Source organism: Zalophus californianus, chromosome 6, assembly GCF_009762305.2.
Source record: "Zalophus californianus isolate mZalCal1 chromosome 6, mZalCal1.pri.v2, whole genome shotgun sequence".
Lineage (NCBI taxonomy): Eukaryota > Metazoa > Chordata > Mammalia > Carnivora > Otariidae > Zalophus > Zalophus californianus.
Window position 1 is genome coordinate 37,872,314 of NC_045600.1, and position 24,412 is coordinate 37,896,725.

General features: G+C 41.9%; 1 protein-coding gene and 1 long non-coding RNA gene across 2 annotated transcripts in view; one reads left to right on the forward strand and one right to left on the reverse strand.

The window, feature by feature from the left end:
* Nucleotides 1-24,412, reverse strand: part of SYT16 (synaptotagmin 16) — a 111,299-nt gene that overhangs the window by 22,323 nt on the left and 64,564 nt on the right. Inside the window, exons 2-5 of the mRNA XM_027570800.2 lie at nucleotides 18,121-18,333; nucleotides 12,457-12,713; nucleotides 6,712-7,152; nucleotides 3,365-3,554 (exon numbers count right to left, since the gene is read on the reverse strand). Of these exons, the coding sequence (XP_027426601.1) occupies nucleotides 3,365-3,554; nucleotides 6,712-7,152; nucleotides 12,457-12,713; nucleotides 18,121-18,333 (1,101 nt within the window). The remainder of the gene's footprint in view (nucleotides 1-3,364; nucleotides 3,555-6,711; nucleotides 7,153-12,456; nucleotides 12,714-18,120; nucleotides 18,334-24,412) is intronic.
* Nucleotides 9,082-18,838, forward strand: LOC113909525. The gene is made up of 3 exons (XR_003515760.2): nucleotides 9,082-9,167; nucleotides 10,289-10,487; nucleotides 18,220-18,838. It is a non-coding gene; the product is annotated as an uncharacterized LOC113909525 (long non-coding RNA).

Here is a 24,412-nt window from a genome sequence, read left to right on the forward strand (position 1 = left end):
CAGGATTGGTGTCCCCTGTTTACAGAAGAGGGAACTGTCCCTGAGCCCAGAGTCTTATGCACAGGGTTTTAGGACCCTCACACGAGCGTTCCCACACATGCCTCTCCCCTTGCAGGCAGCTCCTCATGGCAGACTCTGACCTGTGATGCAGGGCTCTGGTGTCACCTCCTACCCTCCATCCACCTCATGGAGACAGTTCACTTGACCATCTCCCTCAGCCACCCATCACCCCCAGGCCGACTCATCCCCTAGCTTGCATCCTCTCTCCTCCCCCCTTTCTTCCAACTCTGCTCAGTTATCTCATAAAACTCTTGTTCTGTCTCTTATTTTCTTCCATATGGGAACTAAAAATGTAACCTAAGCTTGCCTGATGACTGCCAAAGTAGTGCTAGTGGCATAATAAAGTGAGACATAATGAAGAGCCAATGCCATCAACATCTAAAGCCCTTGAAAGTACCAAGAGATCCCTTTTACAATCTCCACAAAGGAACCTTCTACTTTCTCAACCCCTCCTAATTAAACTGGCTTTTCCTCAAGTGCCAGAATTCTACATAAACAAAAAACTTTTGTCTTCACTACTGGGTTTCTGTTTTAATGAACAGCATCACAGCAACATTGTTTTCTATTACTTTGGTTGCAAAGATACAGCATGTCAGTTAGGGTTTAAATTAAATTGCAACATTATGTCTACAAAAAATCATGTAGCAAATGCCAAACTGACTTAAACTTCTGGAATAAAATCAATTTCTAAATTAGGACTTGCCTTTTTTTTCTGTTCAGTTTTAAATATTTGTTACAAGAATTTCCTCTTTGGCATGTTTTCTCTTATATAGAAATGTATAATGATACAATAGTACCATCCTCAACATCACAGCTTTCTATGTAGTATTTCTACCTAGAAAGTATATATGATTCCAATTCCATTTTACAGATGAGGAAACTGAAATTGAGGAAAGTTTAATAACTTCCAGCTAGTAAGTGGCAGAGCCTGAATTCACACCTTAGTTTGTTAGCCTCCAGCTGATGCTTTCTTAGCCTCCATATTACCACCCAGCACACAGATTAAAGCTTCCCAGCGTGGACTGGAACAGGTCATGACTGTGTGATTTACCTCCCCACCATTCTCTGCAGCTCCACCATGTTCCTCCCAAGTAGTTATCCAGATCTCACCAAATTTCAGGAGGATAGGGGAAAACTGGAAAAAGCTCTAAAAGAAGAGCAGTAAATCCAGATCTTTAATAAATCCAGAGCCATTTTAAAAAAACAAAGCTGTACTGGAGTGGTTGGGGGTGGGAGGGATGGGGTGGCTGGGTGATAGACATTGGGGAGGGTATGTGCTACGGTGAGTGCTGTGAATTGTGCAAGACTGTTGAATCACAGATCTGTACTTCTGAAACAAATAACGCAACATATTTTAAGAAAAAAGAAAAAGAAGAAGATAGCAGGAGAGGAAGAATGAAGGGGAGTAAGTCAGAGGGGGAGACGAACCATGAGAGATGATGGACTCTGAAAAACAAACTGAGGGTTCTAGAGGGGAGGAGGGTAGGGAGATGGGTTAGCCTGGTGATGGGTATTAAAGAGGGCACATTCTGCATGGAGCACTGGGTGTTATGAACAAACAATGAATCATGGAACACTACATCAAAAACAAATGATGTAATATATGGTGATTAACATAACAATAAAAAAAATAAAAAAAAAACAAAGCTGTATCTAGCAAAGAGACTAGCTGTGTGATTAATAATCAGCACCTATGATGTATGTTAAATAGCTCTCACATGGCCATGAGCATCAACACAGAACATGGCTTATGTACCCACTCTCTTGTTAGCAAGAGTGCTGGGTTTTCCTTATGACATTGCTCTAATGGTGTTAATAGACTGACTAACAAGATACCACTGAACAGAGACTTTGTGGGCTGCAGCACAGATAAAGACTAAGAAGAGTGAGAGCCCGGATTTGGCTATAGAAGCTGACACTTTTCTACCATCTTGGCTGGCTCCTCGCCTGATGCTGGCATGTGAGGCCAGAGCCCATTGACTCCTTTAGCCTACCATGTTGTTATCAACTTCATCCTTATTTCAGTGAGACTCTGGTCCCTGGGATGGACAGGCTCACCTTTCTAGTTTACTTTCTGGACTCGAAAGGCTGGAAATGCAACATTTTTCAGACTCTCTTGCAGCTAGAATTCCAGATACAAATTAGGTTCCTCTGGTTGTATGAACTTGCATGAGTACCAGAAGGCAGAAGTGAGGCAGAAACCATCTTCCTGTCCCCTTTTAAGCTATTTTTGCTGACAATCATTAAAACCGAGCTAATTTTTAGCAGCATTATTCCAATGCTCAGTCTCTAACTTCTTGGGTCCTGATAGGCAGTTGCGGCTGTTTCCAGCAGCACCATTTTTATTCTGGCTTTCTGAGCCTGGGACTGCAGCTATAGGAGTGTCTTGGGCCCCTCTTTCCAGTGGTGATCTCCAAAGTGGTAGCTCTCCTGGTAAGTCAGGCTTATATTACCCCAGATCCTCTTCCACCTCCTCCTCTGTCAGCACCATAACCACTAACATTTCTTGTATGCTCACTGTGTGTTAGGCACTAGGCTAAATACTTTATAGAAATCATTTTGTTTAATCCCTCCCCACAAAAACCCATAAGGAAAGTATTACTGGGGCACCTGGGTGGCTCAGTCGTTAAGCGTCTGCTTTCGGCTCAGGTCATGATCCCAGGGTCCTGAGATCGAGCCCTGCACAGGGCTCCCTGCTCAGCAGAGAGCCTGCTTCTCCCTCTCCCACTCCCCCTGCTTGTGTTCCCTCTCTCGCTGTGTCTCTTTCTGTCAAATAAATAAATAAAATCTTTAAAAAAAAAAAAAGAAAGTATTATTAATATCACTTTGTTCCAGACGAACCTACTGAGATTCAGAATAGAGAGTTAAATTGTACTGGATCAGAGCGAAGCTAATGGGTAAGTGGGTAGAGCTGGATCTACCATCCACTTTGACCCTGGATCTGCCTCACTCCAAAGCCTATGCTCTGCCTCTTTAAAGGTATTTGCAGGCCTGGAACCTATCAGCAGATTTTAATTGCCAATACACATTATGTTGCTGAAGAGACATCATTCTTTTCCCTTTAACCATATACATGTAGAGGCCAGTCTATTTTGCATCGAGATATATCCAGATATTGAAGAAGTCTTCAATCTAATTAGATAGAAAGGCATTTAAAATATTAAGAGGTATCACTTTGTAAAAACATGTCTAAGTCATTCCAAAATCATTTCTTTATAAAAGTTAAAAAACTGAGACCAAAGCAAACACAGCCTTCTGCTTGCTCTTGGAAGGCCCAGAGCTGGGCATCCAGACATGCACTTACCAGGCGCTCTATTAACAGCGAGGTTTCGGAAATGGCTGCCTTTGATCATTTCCACGGATAATCGCCCCGTTGTGGCATTGTAGGACAGCCCCACCAACAGCTCTGGCGCTCCTCCATGAGACAGCGACTGCGTGGATGAAGCACTATCACTGTGAGAAACTGCAGATGGGCTGAGCGGAGACTCTCCACTCTGGAGGGGAAGAACAACAAAGAATCCATTGGTCCACGCTGTACTACTCTCTTACAGAAAGCCGATATTATGTTTGGTGAAATCGTGGCCCAATCTCAACTGCTGCCAAAGATTACTAACAGCGCACTTGGTGTGAATGATAATGGGCCTGGGGAGTGCAGTCATGGATGAGATGCCCCGCATTATTCGCTGACATATTTGCTTCGAGAGCTGTCTCCATTCAACATTTCCTCTCTAAAGACAAAATGGACAAAGATGTTATTACTAGTGTAAATCAAACGCTCTCAGATACACGAAGAGCTAATAATACATTTAATATAGACCCAAATTCCCTCCAGTGTCATTTGTGCTTGAATGTTTCTATGGAACCCATCCACTCTAGGCATGAGTTTTGTTTCTGTTCTCTGCAGCTTCTTGATGAATGTAGTAACACAGGAGGCACTTTGTCTTCACTAGAACAGAAATGACCACGACCATCTACCACCACATAGAACATTTGGCCCCTAGTTCTACTTCCCAGGGGTGTCAGGAATATACCAGATGCTATTACCCCCCCCCTCCCCGAGGAAATGAATTACACTGAAAATGAGCACTTTTATGATTGTCTGGTAAAACAGTCCATGATTGGACTGTGGATCTCAGAGACTTTGCACGCACCAGGTGAGCCTAGGAGAGAGACAACGCTTTCTGTCCTGTTTATTCACACACCTGCTTCCCCAAAGTGCCCACCTTTCTACACCAGCCACATTGGGAGGAGGAGAGCAAAGTAAGTCAGGATGTTGACTCTCACCTCAAGAAGCATAGTGGGCACTGGCCCTGGGGGGGGGGCAAGACAGCCAGCCTCCAAGAGCCACCACCTCCTCCACCAGAAACAAGTGCATCAGACTTAGCTCAAACTTTCTTCCAAACATCTGAAGTCATTTCCTAAACTTGTTATCAAAAACCCCACAAAGGGACGCCTGGGTGGCTCAGGTCATGATCCCAGGGTCCTGGGATCGAGCCCTGGTCGGGCTTCTTGCTCAGCGGGGAGCCTGCTTCTCCCTCTCCCACTCCCTCTGCTTGTACTCTCTCTCTCTGACAAATAATTAAATAAAATCTTTTTTAAAAACCCCACAAAATAAACACATTAAAAGGAATTAAATATTCTTCACATCTGTAGGAAAAAACCCTGTTTACCAAGTCATGGCAGAGCCCTGGGTTTTCAAGAACACAATATGAAAACTATAGGGAGAGCTGGTTTTGATAGGGGCCATGTAGGCCCTGCTGTCTAGATGATGACAATCCAGTAGTGACATATTTGCTTAGTTTGGGGTAAGCACACCCCTCCCCTGTGCTTCTACAGAAGCATCTACCAAGGCACCTATCACAACAGAGCTTGCCTCTCCCATCACATTTGAATCCTTGTAGATCACTCAGTCTAGTGCATAGCCCAATGCCTGGCATATAATCATGATGAACAGATAACTGATGAATTTTTACCTTCAAAGTTCTTTCACGCTGGTTCATCTTCCCCACTCAACTCTGTGTCTCTAGGACAGGACCTGGCACAGAGAAATCGGGGTGAGGTCATACCTACTCCTATGCCTTATAGTGCAGGATTCCTTGACCTCCTCTGACTTCTATTTTCCATGATTTCACATATACTTTAGTCAGAGCTTAAGAAAAAAGAGAGATTTAAGCAGAAATGAGAAATGATCTGCCTTTTTTTTTTTTTAGATTTTATTTACTTTAGAGAGAGGTAGAGAGCACGAGTGGGGGGAGGGGCAGAGGGAGAGAGAGAATCCTGTGCAGACTCCGCGCTAAGCTCAGAGCCAGATGTGGGGCTCCGTCCCAGGATCGAGATCATGACCTGAACCAAAATCCAGAGTCAGACACTTAATGGACTGAGCCACCCAAGTGCCCCTAAAAGGTTCATTTGGGTCCCTGGGTTGGGAAGAAGGGGCAAAGGCAAAAGCAGGAAGACCACTGGGAGGCCATTTCAATAATCCAGCACAGTTAGGTTCTGGTTATAGTTTGAAGATAGAGCCAAGAGGATTTCGGGTTGACGTGAACAACTAAAAGGATGAAGTTGCCTTTAGCCAAGATGGGAAGGCTGCAGGTAGAATAGATTTAGGGAGACAAGTCTGGAGATAATAATTTTGAGATAGCTATTAAAAATTTAAGTGGCTGGATCTCCCATCACTACACTCCAGGCTTTCTGGCTCCTTTCCTCCCCCTAGACAGGACAAGCTCCTTCCTACTTCTCGATGCCTGAATGTGCCATTTCCTCCGTCTAGAATCCTTGGTCATTCACATGTCACCAGGCTTGATCCCTTGATTTGTGGAGTTCTGTGTTTTATTACCACCTCAAAGACACATTCTCTGACCCTTCTTAACCAACCGCAGCCTCTATCCCTCTCTCTCTCCCCTTGCAAACCCTGGTTTTCTCTTGTTGCCCCAGGCTGAAAGCTCTTGAGGGCAGAGGCATCACCCTTTTTGTTCTTTCCTACATCCCCTCTGCCTATATAGCACCTGACATGGCAGGCACTCAGTAAACGTTTCTGAACGGATGACTGATTGGCCCAATAGCCCAAGATGAGCTACCTGATATTTTTACATGGTTTTTAAAAGGAGGCCCTCATACTAGATGACATTTAACCCCCAGCAATAGCGGGTTGTCCATCGTGGAGACATACAAGCTGTGCGGAGATGCAGAGGATAAGGCACATGGTAGGAGCGCAGGCATATAAATGGAAGGTCTTAGGAGTGGCTGGAGATCTGGGCTGCTATGGTAGCCGACTCATACAAACATGTTAAGGAGCTCCCCTTCAAAGTCCCATCTCTGAGATTCATCATAATGCAGAGTAAGGGTGGCGCAAGAGGGAGATGGTCAGACCACAGGTCAGTTAATCAGCAGGCTAAGCCCTCCCCCCACACTTGCTGTCATTTCCAGAAATGGACAGGGAATACATCCATTGACTTATAGGGAAGATGGGCACGAAGAAAAAAACCATTGTACCATGAAGTGCAAATCATGGCTTATAAGGATGGGGAGAGCCAAATGGAAAATTAAATTAAGGTGTTTGAATTCACAGGCTGAATGTACTAAATCAAGGGCTGACAATTCCAGGTCCTTGAACATACCCGCATCATTAGCAGCACCATTTAACATACTCACACTGATATTACTTCTTGGCTCCAGAACCAGAGTCACTTTCATTTCCCCTTCTGGGTGCAGGAGGCTGAGATGGAATAGCTTCTCTCCCATCATTCTCTCACGGGTCATCTTGCGGGCAGCATACAGACGGAAGCGGGCAGCACAGGCAGCCACATGTCTGGGCTCCAGCTTGGTGAAGGTGACCTTCTCCGTGAAGACAGGGTTGGGGCCTCTCTGTATGCTTGTCTTGCCCCTCTGTTTCTTACTGGGCAGCAGCACTACGTGAACTTGCCAGGAGTTGACACCACTTCGGTCCTTATCTGGGAGGCCCTGTGCTCTCACAATGGTCACTGTGAGCTTCTGGCTGGAGGCTCTATATTCAAAGATGACATCCAGGTCACCACATTTTGAGATGGGCTCCAAGACCCCGGCTGGCACCTGGAAATTGGCCCCATCCTGTACCTGTTGCAGATAGAGGAAGAGATTAGGAATGTAAATGATAATGCCCAAATACCCTTTGGTGAGATGGTGCCCCTCTGTGATCCTTCAGAACCCTGTACTTTTTGACTACTAGCACATATCCCTATACATTAGAAGGGTCTAGACATAGACATACTGGTCTATGTCTCCCTTGGACTGTGAATTCTCTAGGGGTACAGTCTCTGGCATATGGTGAGCCTTCATGAATGTTTTTGGAATGAATGAAGAAAGCTTTTATAATGTGCAAAGTGTTTTTATATACACTGACTCTCAAAAAGCACAACTGACCACTATCATTGAAACTGAGATACTAAGTCTAAAATTAGTCAACTATGCAACTGCCAAGAAACAACTTTTTCTGGAGTCCCCAGGAGAAATGGTTGAGTCTGGGCCTGTGCTCCAAGGGCCAGGACTTCCTGCAGATGAGAATCCTTATGGGGCCCAACGACAGGTGATCCTTCAGTAGATTTTCAAGCTACATGGGGGAAAAGGTTTTAGAGTAGAGCTTCTCAAACGTTCATGTGGACTTGAGTCACTCAGAGTTTCTGATTCCGTAGGCCTGGGGTGGGGCCTGAGACTCTGCACATCTAAGGCCCTGAGGATGCCACAGCTGGCCTCAAGACACACTTTGAGTACGAAGGGTTTAGGAGGACACCTATAGCAACCACTTAGCAAACAGCAACACTGGATGCGGAGGCAGAGGGTTGAAAGCATAACTCTACCACACACTAGGTTTTTGGTTCTGGCCAAAAAGGCCACCCTCTCTGTGCTTTAGCTGCAAAATGAACATTAAGATGCCTACCTGATGGAGTGCTGTGGTGAGGTTTTATGAGATAGGGAAAAATACCTGGCTTAGACCAGACTCCATCAATATCTATTCCCATCAATGGACTGATGCTGCCTATTTTCAAGCATGGGCCCCTCATTGTAAAATAGCACCCTTAGACAACAATTCACCTATAGCCACTCAGATCTGATGACCTCACAGAGAAAGCTGAGCTGACCTGCATTACTACAGTGAAGTACTCTCCAACAAACTATAAAGAATGTCAACATAATTTGATTTTTTTTCTATGAAGGCATGATACTCATAACTAAACTTTGAGCTGATTCTTGTTGTAAATCGGAATCCATTTTCATTTATGTAATTGAACACCAGACTTTGCTAATTTAAAGACTACTTTAAAATATATAATAAAGCACCTCAAAAATGCACATTCATCAGCAGGACTTCCCCGCAGAGTAGAGATGAAAGTGCACAGTTCTCTGGAGTGAGACATCCTTGGGGACCCCAGGTCTACCACTTCCTCCCCCTAGGGCATTGGACGAGTTATCTAATCCTCTCCACTCTTGGTTTTTTCAAGAGTAAAATGGGGATGAAAACTATTTATAGGGTTGTTGTGAAAATGAAAGGATTTGACATGCGGAAGACATGGAATAAATGCCTTCTCTTTTAAAATTCACGTTAGTCTACCGAGAAAATTTAGGCTTCTTGCAAAATAAGGGAAGCTCCTTATATTCTTTCCTCAGCATGCATTCATGTGAGAGTGTTTCTATTCAGAGGTACTTAGTTTCAAGTGATAAAAGTGGTTGCTATAGAGACTTCTGAATACAACTGACTAGTGTAGGTATAATATTAGAAGCAAGTCTCCAAGGAGTTAGGCTAACTCAGAAATCAAGTCACAGTCTTCTGTTAAAACTCCCATCTATTTTAGCTTACTCTTGATCACCTCTATATTGCTTGCTGGATCAGAAGTAATGATAGCCCACTTCTACTAAGCCCTTTCTTGTGCCGGGTACCGTACTAAACCCTTTACAGACGGCAAAAGCCCACTGTTACGCACTTTAGAACTTCTTGTTTTAGACCTTTTGTTACGTCTCCCCCTACAGGTGCAGTCTTTCGGGCTCTAAGTAGCTTCGGCCTGACACAGCCCAAGGAGGTCCCACCTCCCGCGCATGCGATGTGAGTCTCAACTCCCACCTCCCGCGCATGCGATGTGAGTCTCAACTCCCACCACAGGCCTCTCTGTTGATGTTAAGTCTTGGAAAGTTACAGAATCCTGGCTGGCATTCATGTATATAAAGTCCAGCATGTGTGTGAGGTCAATGCCCCAGGCAGTAAACTTGTCTCTCCTTGGACAAGTGTCCTGAGGGCAGTTTAATACAGCTTCTTACAGCACAGTCCCACAAAAGCAAGCCATGAGTCACACTTACTGGTGGCCAACTTGATTACACATTCTAATATGGCTCTCCCTTCTTCCCTGCCTCACTCCCTGCCTTGTCCCTCACTCTTGTTCCCAGGGATTATATATCCTGACAAAGTAGGCTCTGCTTTTTGTGAAATCCAGCTAAGAAATATTATCTTTTAAAACATTCACATTAACCTAATGAGGAAGGAATTTTAATATCTTCATTTTATGGGGGAGGAAATTTAAGATTTAGAAACTCACTCCCTGCCCCCAACCTCATATGCCCCACCAGGACAATGCAGGATTTTCCAGCATTAATGCTCAAAATCCCAAACCTTATGTCGAACCACGATGTCTCCCTTCTTCTCCCCAAGTCTCTCACCATAGCCATTTATGTTTGTAGTAAGTGTGTGGGGTGAGGCGGGGGTAAGATGAAAGATGAAAAGACATACTACTTTGAATTTCACATCCTTTTAAGTCCCTGCTCTTAATTATAGTTAATAGTTCCCAGTTTTGTCAGCAACTTCAATGCAAGGTAAAAATATTCGGGTCACTGAGTCTCTCTCCACTTATCCATCAGGCTATCTATTCAGACAAATGCTCGCTCCACCTGCAGGTCTGTGGGAAGTCCTTTGGAGGTCTCTGAAATGACTCTCCTCGGAACCCTGCCTAAGACAGAGCTGTAGGCCATAGCCAGGCTCTGGACAGGGCCGAGCCAAGCAGTAGCACAGGGAAGCTGGGCTTTGTGGCCCCTTCCTGGGTTGATCTGAAACAAAGATTTGGGAAGGCTGGTATTTTCATAGCAATTAATTATTTCAACACACATTACCTATCACCCGGCTCTCCTCATGCGGGTACTCTTAATACCACTAATCCATCTGACCTTCCTGCAAGGTAAAAATCTCTTCATTTTTATCCCCATTTGGCAGATTTTAATTAACTTCTCAAGGCCAACGAGTTAATCAGTGGAAAGCAGAGATGAAAAGTGGGACACCTGCTTTCCTGTGTGCTCAAAATCACCAGCCACCCTCCCATTGTCTTCCCTGCCAAGCCTTGGGTCTGCAGGAAAAAGTCGATGGCCTTTTCCAGGAGAGAAGAGCAGAGTTCAAAAATCCATCAGCCTAACAGGTAGTCACACTGCATGGCTGGTTTCCCTCTGAGGCAAAATAAATGATTCTCTTAGTTCTAATACCCCGATTTTTCTTTAAGATGGGAATATTTGTGCCACGCTGTCAAAACCCTTGTAGGTTTAAAGATTTTCTATCAGACTGAAAGCCTTTGTGTTTTAGTAAGATAGGGTTGATGTCATCTGTGTGGCCCCAAGTAAACAGACCTGCAATATGTTCCCGATGCCAGATACACAGGGGAAGACAGGGTTCTTAATACAGCTAAGAGGCAAATAAATCAATTCTTAAAAGGCAAGCTAAGCCTGCAAAGCAGGCAGTTACAGGAACTGCCTCCGAGCTGTATCTGAGGTTCTACCGTAGGAGCACCAAATTACAGTTTTTGTCTCAAAATAGATAGGAGGTTGAATGGAGCACACAGAGATGTCTGGGTATTTTTGGAGTCTGGGAACATTCAGTGCTCTCAACACCAAAAGTCTTCTATGAAAGCTCCATGAGTTAGGCAGATGGGAGGTTACCTGAAGAAAGCAATCCGAAGCCTAAGGGAACAGTTATCAAGGGGACAGAGTATTAAGAGGCAGGTAAACAGTTTTGTTTTGTTTTTGTGGTGAGAAAGTCAAAAATAATATTTTTAAATGTTAAATGTTATTGTGTGGAATTTGATAGGACTCCTTTGCAGTAAAACAACTGGGAAGCAGAATTAAAAAAAAAAACAACTTTTAAGGTTAATAGCTTTGGGTATCTCTATATGTAGGGCTGCTCTCGACAAGCCACAAACCACGTATCCGAGTTACTGTTTCTTGTCCTCAGCAGTAACACCAACACATGGGCACACACCCACCCACGTGTGCACACCTCCTTATGCTCTCTCTCTACACATCCCAGTGCATTAGCAGTAAGGTTTTGGAACATGATTTTCTGTGATTATTTTTTTCTTCTCCTGGAGGAGCATTTGGTATGTATGACAGTCTAGGTCCTAATAAGAGATTCTACCAGTTTCTTTTCCCAGGCAGACTGATGCTAACAAAATCCATTCACTTTTCTCTTTCCTCTTGCCCCACAAATCATATTAATATTTATATACATACATTACATATTTCATCAAAATTAATTTCAAAGTAGGCATTAGACATTTATTATTTTACATCTCTTAATGTCGTAGAATCATAATAAAAGAGATCTAGCTAATAAAGAATAACCAAAAATGGCTGTTAGATAATGTAATGTTTGTAAATCTTTATCACAGTGCCTGGCACATAGTCCCTGCTCAATAAATGGTAATGTCTATAATAATCACCTCCAATCATACCTCTGGGCAGTTAGGCATATTCTGGAGTAAGTTTTAAATAAGAAATAAATTTAGAAGGAGCATCTTTTTTCAGAGATTTATTCCAAAAAGCAATGTAAATGGCCGGAGGGTCATCACAAATTAATGCCATCTCCTAGATCTTGAATTCAATCCAAATCCACAGCAAGATCTTCATCATAATATCTTGCATCATTTCATTTAGAAGGCCATTGTATTTTAGTCTAATTTTCAAATAATTCTTTTATTCAAGTAATTGTAACTCAAGTTTTGGGGCAAATAAAAATAGACTCCGTTTTAATTGAAACCATGAAGGAAATAAACCAGTCTTCTCTGAAGAACTAGAAACTCTTTTATATAAACAAGAAGTGTAATTGTTGCTGGTTCCATTCTGCCACCATTCTTTTCCCCCCCTATTTTGACAGAAATTTATTTATGAATCTTTTATTGTGTACCCCCTTTGATTGGTACACATAGGGGCTGTGACTTGGTCATCTGAAAAAATTTTTATTTCAAATAAAGGCTCCTTAGGTCTTTGTTTTTCAAGGCAATGCTTCTTTCTTGGAGAAATGTTTTTCTTGAGGCGTGGCGAGCAAGAGGAAAGCAAGAACTCACCAGAGAGCACACAACACTCAAGCAAAAAAAGAATGGAAAACAAATAACTTGCCTCTGGACTCCACATGGAAGAGCTATCAGCAGCATAGGACTCTTCAAATCCCTGGTTATTAAAGCCTGTCTCCAATTCCAAGCTGCCTTCTGTGGACTGGTGACTGAGGCTGCGAGGCACGCTGGTCTCTTGGGGAGCTGTGCCATGGTGCCTGGTGTTCCCCACCTCACATGGGGACTGTGAATGGGCAGAAACAGGGTCATCTTCACCGTAGGACAGATTCTCAGAATAACTCAGCTGGCTGGCTCCATCCAAATCTAAATTTGCAATAAGGAAACTATCAAGACCTCAGAAGCAAAGCCTATCAAATAACACCTGCAGAAACATAATTGCATCCACGTGGTGGATAAACTTGGTCTATATAACCAAAAAGACCATTAGTTCATTACATGGGGTATAAGAAGGTTTAATACTTTCTAATAATATGACTATGAAGGACGTGTGTTAATGTTAAAAAGATAAAATAAACATATTAGCATTTTGTTGAAACTAACAGCCACAAGACCTTGGGGATAGATCTAGAAAGCAAGAGCAACAATCTACTATGGAGATCATATTGTGTCCTGACTCTACCATTCTTCTTTCTGTCTACCATGTTCTCATCTTACCCTCTCCTTGGAAGGCTTCATGGTTCTCTCAAGTAAAAAGTTCTCTACTTGATCCATGGAAGGAATACTGGACTTGGATTCAGATGATCTGGGTTTAAATCCTAACTCTGCGTTAAGAATTTACACAAAATTTGAACTGCCCAAACCTTTGTTTCCTTATCTATAAAATGATTATAAAAACCACTAGGGAATCATTGAGGACACATGAAATAATAGCCTCCTAGCAGTCACTAGTTTTCCATAAGTATTAGCCCTGCTTGCTTGTCTGGCCCCAACTGGCCTCATCCAACCCGGTAAACCACATTTTCTACTGCCTCCCACTTTGCCGTCACCTGTGGTCCCATGGGCTCATGAAAACACTAGTTGTGTATTTCTGTTCACTGTGGTCCTCAAACCCCCTCTCCCCCAAACTGCCCTCTCCTTCTTGTCCATCCAAAGCCCAACAACACCTGAATCTTCCCTGACTTCTTGGACTCAGTGTTTTTCTCTGACCTTAGTGTTATTCTACTTTGTCAGTAGTCCCTCACCGATGCATCTCCTTCCTCTCCTTTAAAGTTTAGGTTACCCTCAGACAGTAAAGAAAAACAGGCAGGGTCTTCCTAAGCAATAGCTTTCACCCTGACTTTCCTCCCACATCCAGAAAGTAGCCAAGAACGTATTCTCTCTTTGGTCTCCAGTCTCCTCCGGAAGACACCAACCCGGTATAAGAGAAAATTAGAGATATAGACAGGATGCGTGAGTACAGGGATGACAAAGTATAGATCATGAATTCAGCTCTTATTTACACTGTATGGTAGCAACTGTTTCCACTGTTGGTCTTAAAGCCCCATTGAGAACATAATCTCCTGGGAGGTACTAAGCCACATACCTATGCTTTCTAGTCTTTATTCACTAGTGGGTTTCACAAAACTCTCCAATAACTTTCAAGACTAGGCTGGTTAACAAATATTTGAAGCAGCCAGGTGTGCGGCAAAATGGAGTAGTGGGGACAGTGGTTTACCAGACAGTTTATGACCCACCTGCTGTAAACAGGCAAACTTAAAAAATACGTTATCACCCTATGCAGACTATACAAAAACATCTTTAGGCAGACTTAGTACTCAGAGCAACCTCAAACTCCTGATTTGGGATTTTGCAAAACCATGGCAATCCACCAAGAAGTTCCCCTAACTGCCTTGTTATTCTTAATAATTCAATTCAGGCCCCTTGGAAACACTTTCATAGGCCACCATAACATTTTTACATTCACACACCTCAGTTATTTCGCAAACACACTTTAAAAAGGCCACAGAAAATGAGAGAATAAGGGATATTCCATATGCAAAACCCTACAACATAAAGCAGAATTTTCTTCTAAGGCTCTAATTAGCACATCCATTCCTCATATACATGAACACTAAAATGTCCTATTAAACAGTAGGTCATCCATCAACGTGTGCAGCACCCAGCAGGATTTCAGCACAAAATCTAACTTTGCCAAGAAATTACCCCCATAAAATTGTCTCATGACTTTAACTCCTACAGTGATAATACCTAGATCAGTAATAAGGGAATTTTCAAAAGCTACATTAAGCCTTGAAAAGCTATTCATAACTGAAAAACATAAGAACTATATTAATGTAACAAACCATTTTCCTTGACAGACAAGCAAGGAATGAATTAGAAAAGCAAAGCTGGGGTACAAGTCACGAGGCAGAGGAAAAAGAAAGGGGATTCACCATTACATAAAGCAATCTTCCCATCCTATAAGTTAAAGAAGACCGTGTCACCTTAAACACATACAGAAATGTAATTGCCTGTTGTCAGGGAAATGTATCCTAGCTTCTTAGAAATTATAGGCCATAATTATGTCACACCATATTTATTTTAGCAGAAAATTTTGCACTTTTTAATCCATGTCCCACTTTGACGTGGTATAATCCTATTATCCAGTTACTTTATTTTACACTCCCAAACCCTTCCCTCCTACCACCACCCACATACAAATACTTTTGCCCATTACAATGATCAGTTTTATGTGTCAGCTTGGCCAAGCTATAGGCCTCAATTAATCAATCAAACACTAATTAAGGAGATACTCTGGAGGTATTTTGTACATGTGACTAAAGCCGTTATGCAGTTGACTTCAAGTAAAGGAGATTATCCTACATAATTAGTCCATTGAAAGCCTTAAGAGGAGAACCGAGGTATCCTTGGACACAAAGAAATTTCACCTATGGATTTCAGAGCTCTAAATTTCTGTTTCTTAGCCAGCTCCAGCAATAGCATAGGCCAATTCCTGGCAATAAATCTCTTGATATATAGGCCACTCTCATATCACCTTTAAAAAAATTTTTTAAGTAAACTCTACCCCAACGTGGGGCTTGAACTCATGACCCTGAGATCAACAGTTGCATGCTCTAACAACTGAGCCAGCCAGGCACCCCAATGTCACCTTGATATATATAAAATCCTAATCGATACACCATCCCAAACAAAACTGAGCACAGATTCCAGGGATAAGTGAGCTGTTTTAAATGACACCAGGAATGTAATGTCTAGCTTTTTTGAAACATCCTAAGAACTACATATTTCACAAGCAAAAATAAGGCTTTGTTCAAAAACAATTAAATAAACAAACAAATTAATAAATGCCCTGATAAGTAGACTATTATTCTGTAGCCCACTTTTCAGACCTAAAGACCTGATATGCAGCCTCTAATCTGGATCACTTAGCACAAACCCTCTTTGACATTACTGGGGATGCATTTAAAGGTGATGCACAACTACACTAAGTCAGATAAATGAGACAAGAGAGAACTTGCCAGGGATATGAAGATAGCATTTGCTTGGTTCTAATAACCTCCCCACTCCATCTAGAATGGGAAGGATCCTACCTGATGAAACATGAGACAACCTACCAATAACTCATTCATGGTTCAGATTTTACTTGGATTTGGACCTTTACTTTCACTGGTCCAACATTTTGAAAGCATTTTTAAAGTGGAAGAATTGTCTACAATTAAATTTTATCTTAGAAAATCATATTTAAGGTAGAGTGAAAAAAAGCTAAATAGATGGAGGACAGGCAAAAAAAAAAAAAAAACCCCACAACTCCTCTCTGGGGTGCATGCTTAATCTCTTCCTTATTCTTAACTGCTGAAAACAAATTCACAAATCTAAAGATGAACAAAAAGAAATTACACGAACAAAAAATCATACAATAAAAATTACATTAACATTTCCATGGCATTTGATAACCTAAAATTTAACAGGCAGTTATCCCCTTCTATGAAAATCCTGCGGATTTTCTTCAAAATCTACAGGTAATTTATCCAGTGCAGTATGCTTTTCCTCCCTCCAATAGAGAAAGAAACGTGATCTTTCCTGTCACTCTCTGTCAAGTTTTTCAGAATCACCAGTTATGAATAAAATTATTGCTAATTCCAGAAGCAGTGAGGGTTAGAATGGTTGTCAGAACTCTCAGAACATGGGCCATTTGTATAAATCAGAAACTAGACATTTAGGCTTTGGGGAAATGGGGCCATTAGCTTTAGAATGCAGTGAGATGCTCCTAGGGAATCAACTGCTATTAACTTTCATTAGCTAACATTTGCCCTCTCAGCGGAGAGGGAGGACCGCTGTGATGGAACACCAGCGAAAGAGAAAACAGGAGAGGGGTGAGTGAATGGCAGAGGTCAGTAGCTACCAATACAATACGGTGGTCACTTACCTTGTGCTGATGGGAACAGCAATAAAATACGTTATGTTGGCCCATATCAATAAGTACAATTACATGACAGCAAATTATTACATTTCTGCTGATTAAATAAATAAGATTCTTTCTGTATATTTTCCTTTTTAAAATTTTTACTTTGTTCTTTTTCAGGCTGCCTCATCCACCTCATCAAACCAGACATTTATTCTCTGTTATCTTTTCTCAATCTTGGAATCTCCTTTTTCTCTTTCTATTGTTAAGGGTTGCAAAATATGGAAGACCTACAACTACACCCCCATTGGTTTGACTGACCATGTGTCCAAAGGAAAGAAGGAAAAGATTAGAGAGCACAGGTCATTTAGACCAGGTCACTTAAGCGGGCGGTGTGACATTTCTTCTAGCTTTCTACCTAATACGATTCACAAACCCTTCCTAGTTTCAATATCCTGTGCCTACTCAGGGTTCTGGGCAAAAAAAAGTCAGAGAAATGCCTGACCTTCGCTAGGGAAAGCACTAAGAAATATTTTACTGTTCTTTTGCTAGGTTATTTTGTGTGAGTGGTGTGGAGAGAGGATTCTTCACAAGGCCAACCTACCATAACAAGCCACAAGCTGTGCTTACTGTACCTCAGAGTATTTCCCTTCCCCACTGTGGAAGGTACTCAGTCTGAAGACACTGGAGAATGGCAGAAGACCTTGCTCTTGCTCAGCAAGCAATTCTCCTGTGGGGCAGGGGATGGAGGCGGGGAGGAGGGCACCACAGAAACTACAGGGAGGGAGGGCAGATGTGCAGGGTATGTGCTGTTTGAAAAATGTTATTCAGTATTACTGTAATACATGTTTTTATTTGAAAGATAAAACATACCTGTGGCTTTAATAATACGAACTACTAAAAGAAAGATTTCAAAAATTGTCTGAGGCTATATAGATAAATAGAAAATAGACTCTGACTCCAAATGAGAGAAAAGGCACAGAATCTCAATGTCAGCAAACAGGTTATGTGAAATGTTTATATTTATCAGAAGAGATTAAGATTTTAGAAAGCTTAATAAATACCATGCTAATTCTAACCATTAGTGTTCAAAATATACCAAATGATAACCTGTAAGGAAGGAAGGAGTCCCACAAATCAGGGGTCAAGATTTTGGCACTTCTTATCCATTCCTTCTCCCAGTTCCCTGCATGACACCCCCTCTGCAAGGTTTGAAAGAACCCCTTTACTCTGTTCCAGCCTCTAGGTCTTGCCCCATTTTCTTTTCCTCTCTGGACCCTAGATACAAGTATAGCGATTGACTCAAAGACGTTCTTACCATTGTCCTTCCCTGCTCTAGGTAAAAAAAGGGTTTCATGCAAAGAATACCTTCGCAGGCAGACACTTCTGTGTTATCCTCCTCATGGGTAGGGAGCAGGTGGCTGAATTTTGATTTTTGTTCCAATCCCACCTGCTTTCCTTTTTCAGATGCTTCTGAATGGAAACTCTGGGACCGGGACACAGAAATCTCAAATTGTTTGATCACCTCTTCGTCACTGTCAGAAGATGTGCATGGCTCTTCATCATCTCCAAAGCTGTTAACTGGGATCAAACAAGAGCCGTGAGTCTCATGTGGGGCTCACAAGAATACAGAGATCAATAATCCAGAGAAATAGAAGAACATGGAAGAACATGAATGATTAGTCTGGATAAAGCAGGCCCAAATCAGACAGAAAGATTTTAAAGCATTTTTTGAAACACAAATTTGAGTCCAAAGAAATAAAACAGGAAAATAAAGCTTATGTGGGCAAGTAGAAATATATGGCTGGAACCCAGGAGGAACCATCGGGACACCCCTAGTTGACATATTAAGACCTTTTGTTGAGCAGGGCAGCCCTGCTGATTTGTTGCGTTGCTGACATGTGCTTAGAACTGGGAACAGGGCATTTGACAATGATGACAGAAAATATGCTCTTAGCTTCATCTCTGTTATTAAAACACAAACAGCCAAGTCCCACTCCAGAGAAGACATACTTGCAACTGAGAACTTCCAATAGTGTCCTAGTTTTGAAGAGACACCCACAGTTGTGTATGCAATTTATACAAAACAAAACTAGTTTTTATTATAATGTTCTGATGTCTTTCTCAGCATCAACAACCCAACCCAAACACCCTTTGAATTATTTGTACCACTTTCCCCATATCAGCTCACTGGCCCTTTCAGTTTCTCCAACAAGCCAAGATGGTTCTTCCCTTTGAGTTCTTTGTCTTTGTTGTTCTTCTGCCTGGAACCCTCCTGCCCCTGGTGTTTTCCTAGCTGGCTCCTCTCACCACTGAGGTGTCAGCTCCACTGTCACTTCATCCTAAACTTGGCCTCATTGTCGCACCTTTAGCAATTTTCTTCAAAACACTTCTATTCCTCTCTTCTCCCCCCATGACTTCCATGAAAATAAAGACATCATTTGTTTTGTTACCTGATGTCTCTCCATTATGTAAAACAATGCCTGTTGCATAGTAAGTGCTTAACAAATGCTTGTTAAGTCTTGAAGAAACTGGTGAAGATCCAGTGTTTTCTCCCAAGCCTGAGCACCCCCACCCTCCCCACCCACACATACTCACCCAGGGTTCCCTGTGCCCGAAATATTTTCCCCAACCCCTGTCTGGACTACTGGACTAGTCAAGAATCTAGCTCATCATCAGGACTCAGTATAGACATCACTTCTAGAAAGCTTTTCACTGACCCCTTAAATCAGGTTCAGGGCTTCTTCCATGAGCTGTAAAATATCTCTCAGCCCTGCCCTATCAGTGTTCCTTCCAGCCTTGTGACAGATTTACCTATTTAATTCCCAACCATTCCACCTAACCTGTACACATCAGGGGATTAAGAGGCACAGCGGACTACTCACCTTCCCATCCCTTCAGGCCCTATCTCCATGCCAGGCATATGGCAGGCTACTCTGTAAATATTTGCTGAAAGTAAATTGGAAATTATAAATAACGGGTTTTGTTTTTTTTTTTTTTTTTCCAGACAAAGAGAGAGAGTTGGGAGGGGGTTGAGAGAGAGGGAGGGAGAGAGAGAGAATCTTAAGCAGGTTCCACACCCAGCATGGAGCCAGAGGGAGGGCTCTATCTCACGACCCTGAGATTACGACTTGAGTCAAAATCAAGAGGCAAGCACTTAACTAACTGAGCCACCCTGGAGCCCCAATGGGAAATTATTTTTTAAAAATTTGCTCCTTCCATCCAAAACTCATACAGTAATTCTTGGGAAGAGTATGGTTATTAATTCACAGATGGGTCCTGAAGATCACTTCTGAATCAGAAACTAAGAAAAAATTATAAAGACATTTTTTAAGTGAGAGAAAATACTTTAAGTACCAGCCTGGTCAAAACATCTATTCTCTGTCTTATTTAAGAGTTGATATTCCTGAGTTTGTTTAGAAGATTAGGAATAATAATAATCACTTATTTGTTTGTTTATGTGCCAGGAACTGTCCTAAGTGCCTTACACATATTATCTCATTTAATCCACATGACACACCCATTATTGCTCTCATTTTCCAAATGAGAAAATCGAGAAAAAGAAAAGTCTACAACTGGCTGAAGATTACGCTCCCAATAAAGGGTAGAACCGAGATTTGAATCAAGGTAGCCTATCTCTAGAGGCCATGTTTCTAATTATTATTCTGAAGAACCAGAGAGAGGCAGTGGAAAGAACCCTTCTGTATGCTCACATCAACCAGCTCAGTCCCTGTGGTCAAATCTCTTGACCTGTCCGGATCATTGCTAATGTCTGGATCCTTTCCCAGGTCTTCTCTAGATCTAAGTTTTCTGACTCCAAACTTCCTAACGTCAACACTGGATCTGTTTTGCTCTTTTATGAAGAAGCTGATCCAAGAATACAAGAGCACATCACTGTCAGTTCACTCAATTCTGTTGGCTGTGACCAGCACCAGTAAGACTTGAAAAGCTAAGTGTCAAAAGACACTAGATCAGAGGGGGAGATGAACCATGAGAGACTATGGACTCTGAGAAACAAATTGAGGGTTCTAGAGGGGAGGGGGTGGGGGGATGGGTTAGCCTGGTGATGGGTATTAAAGAGGGCACATATTGAATGGAGCACTGGGTGTTATACGCAAACAATGAATCATGGAACACTACATCAAAAACTAATGATGCAATGTATGGTGATTAACATAACATAATAAAATAAAATTAGATTTCTTTAGCTTATTGGAAAAAAAAAGACACTAGATGTTCTGCTAATACTAAAAAACCATCACAAGAGGCAGTCTTCCCATGTCTCAACATGCTGTGCAAAGCACCTGTTGTGGGATAGACCATCACATATGGGAGAGACCCAGAGACCAATGGAGCAAAAATAAACTCCCTTCACCATTAGAGCAAGGGACCAGCTATGCACCTGGGAAGGAGTTAGGGGGATATATGCATGGGAGGGTTATTTGGATGAAGCATTCATTGGAGTTCTAAGTCTGAGATTCCATTCCATTTATATTACAAGGTCAGATTTTTAAATGTAAGTAGTCATAGTCATCAGTCTCAAATTGAGTGAGTGGGTATTTCCCCATCTATAAAATCAATAATTGAAATTCATTCATTTTTTTTAGAATTCAATAATTTACCATTATATGATCCCTGAGTTTTTTTTTTCCCAGTGAGTCACTGATCATCCACAGAGGAAAGATTTCCATTTCACTAAACATATACTACATTCCAGACACCTTCTTGGGACTTTCCATATATTATCCCATTTAACCATCACAGCAACACCATGAAGTAAGGATCATTATTATTCCCATCATAGAGATGGAAAACAGAGGTACAGAAAGTTAAGTAACTTGCCCTGAGCAACAAAGTTAGCAAAGTAACAAAATGGGACTTGCACATAGAACCTATGTTCTTAGCTAATGTGCATATCATCAAACGTTATTGTGTGAGGACACTAGAGCCATATCTAGTTTATTTTCAGAGTGAGGGAGGGTGCTCTGCCTCTTCCACCCTGAAATCTGCCAGTAGGTTGCTTCCTTTGTGAGAAGAGAAGAACAGTCAGTTCATGTGGGAATGAATACATACAGGCAGGCTGCAGTATAACTGGCCTATTGCTCCTCATGAGATTATAAATAAAACTGTATGTGCTATTCTAAGCCTCACTCCCCAAGGATCTCAGGGAATTCTCCATTTAAAAATGAAACCCGCCATCCTTCCTAAAAACCTCTCAGCAGCTACATAAGTTACTAGTGGTACTATTACAATAATAAAAGCAATTCCATATACAGCATGTGTCATGTGCAGGCACTATTCTAGAACTTTACATATTTTAACTTATTTACTCTTTACAATAACCTAAAGAATAGGTACTTTATCATTCCCATTCTGTGGATGGGAAAACTGAGACAAAGTGAGGTTAGTAATTTGCCAGAGTCATAACAGTTAGTAGATAGTGGAACTGAGATTCAAACCCAGGCTATATTGCTCCAAAATCAATGTAAATGAACATAATGCTCCCTCTACCATCTGCTGACTCAAGAGAAAAAAAAACTTTCTAAAATCCTGGTCAAAATCTACACAACTTTGTTTTATCACTAAGAACACAAAATCACATAGGTTGAGCTGGAAAGAATTTTTATAACCATCTTTTTTTTAAGAGAGATTTTATTTATTTATTTGACACAGAGGGGGAGAGAGAGCACAAGCAGGGGGAGCTGCAGGCAGAGGGAGAGGGAGAAGCAGGGGGCTCGATCCTAGGACCCTGGGATCATGACCTGAGCCAAAGGCAGACGCTTAACCAACTGAGCCACCCAGGCGCCCCTATAAGCATCTTTTTAAAAGATTCCTGCTACGTGCCTTGTAATGAGTCTATGTCAACAACTAAATAGCTGATCTGGATTTCATTCAACTTAAATTTTTGAAAAGCACAAAATCTCATCTCAGTTGTGACAATTATTTCAGAGATAAGATAGTACTTTCTGAAATACCCTATAAATACCAAGTTAAAACCCCTTTCATGCTAGGTACCTGGGAAATAACACAGTGGCAATTTGTATTAAAATCTTCACCCCTTCATCCAATTAGCTTGCTAAAATAATAGGGAAAAAATTGGACAGTTACCATGGATGTGGATACGTCTTAAAGTTGAGATTATTCATTTCACTCCAACACAGAATACAGAGGGATCATAGATAGCACCCAAATCTCCACCACCAAAGAGAAGGCAGACTCTTCTGCAACCTTTCTGATGCTTGGCCACCCAGCTTCATGCCTTTGTTCACACACTGCCCGGGTGCTACTGTGGGATTCTTGCACTGGCACGAAGTTTGTCTTGGAAAGGTAGACAGAGCTGACTGAAGACCCATCAATACCAAATCCCTACTGCAACGGAGTCAGAATGTCCCTCCCTCTAATTTTTAATGATTTTTTTTTCTAGTTTAAGTAGGAAGGGGCAGAGCAAGGCCATCTTTATCTTTCACATTTAAGTAAAGACGGTGGGGCTCCAGAGCCACAGAAACTGCCTGTCAAGTATAACGTCAGTCAAGGCTAGAGTGGTGAAGAGTGTGGAATCTGGAGCCAAGCTGCCTAGCTTTGAATTTGGGATCTTCCATTTGCTAGTTTGAGACCTAAGCAAGTTCCTTATTCTTTCTGAATTCCAGTGTCCTTATTTTGCGATTCCTTACTTCTTAATGTTGTTGAGGGAACTAAGTGAAATAAATTACGCCTGGGTGACTCAGTTGGTTAAGCGTCTGCCTTTGGCTTGGGTCAGGATCCCAGGAGTCTGGGATCGAGCCTGTTTCTCCCTCTCCCTCTGCCACTCCCACTGCTTGTGCTCTCTCTCTCAAATAAATAAAATCTTTTGAAAAAAATAAATGAAATAAACCACTTAGCACATGCCTAGTATATGATATATCCAAAAATGTTTTATTAGTAGTATTAGTATTAGTAACCCCCATCAGGTCAGTGCCCTGGTTGGAAACACTTTTATGAAGCTTTGCATTTACATGCAAAGGAAAGAATGTGCCTGTTCTTGCAGGGTCTAACTTAAAAACTCATCATCAGGGTTGTTGTAGGGGAAAGGTGGAAGAAACAAGGGCTGGGAGAGGAGAAGATAAAGCCGATAATGTGAATTGTGTTACCTTCTTTACCTCACTATCCTTTTTTCCAAGCCCGGAGGTGCAGTGCTCTCTAATAAGAGTTGGCAATGCTGTCTGGATTTGGGCAGTGCCCAAAGCCTGCTCATTTTCTTGTTTCTTTTAAGGCAACAAAACAACCAACTGGTGATACAAGGGGAGGATTTCTTAAGCCTGTCTGCTGCTATTTCACAGATGGAGTTAGAATTTGTAAATGATCAGTGCAGCTCTGAGCTCATTAATTTGTTCCCACCCACATAGGAGCAATTAGGTGGAAGGAAGTACTGCTCACATCTTATACATGAGAAGTGGAGAGAGGTGGGGGTGGGTTGTGCTCAGTGGTGTAGTACCTGGGTGCTACTTTTAGCTACAATTGCAGGAAATCCCTTATATACTAAATTTCTCAAGTACCCACAGTGAACATCTGCCCAGGGTGGCTGGATAAGGATGGAAATAAGAACAGCAAGTTGGTTAAAGTGAAAAAGTAGAAGGGAGGTCAAATGAGACAACTGCCCATTTCAGATCCTAAGAAAGGGTCA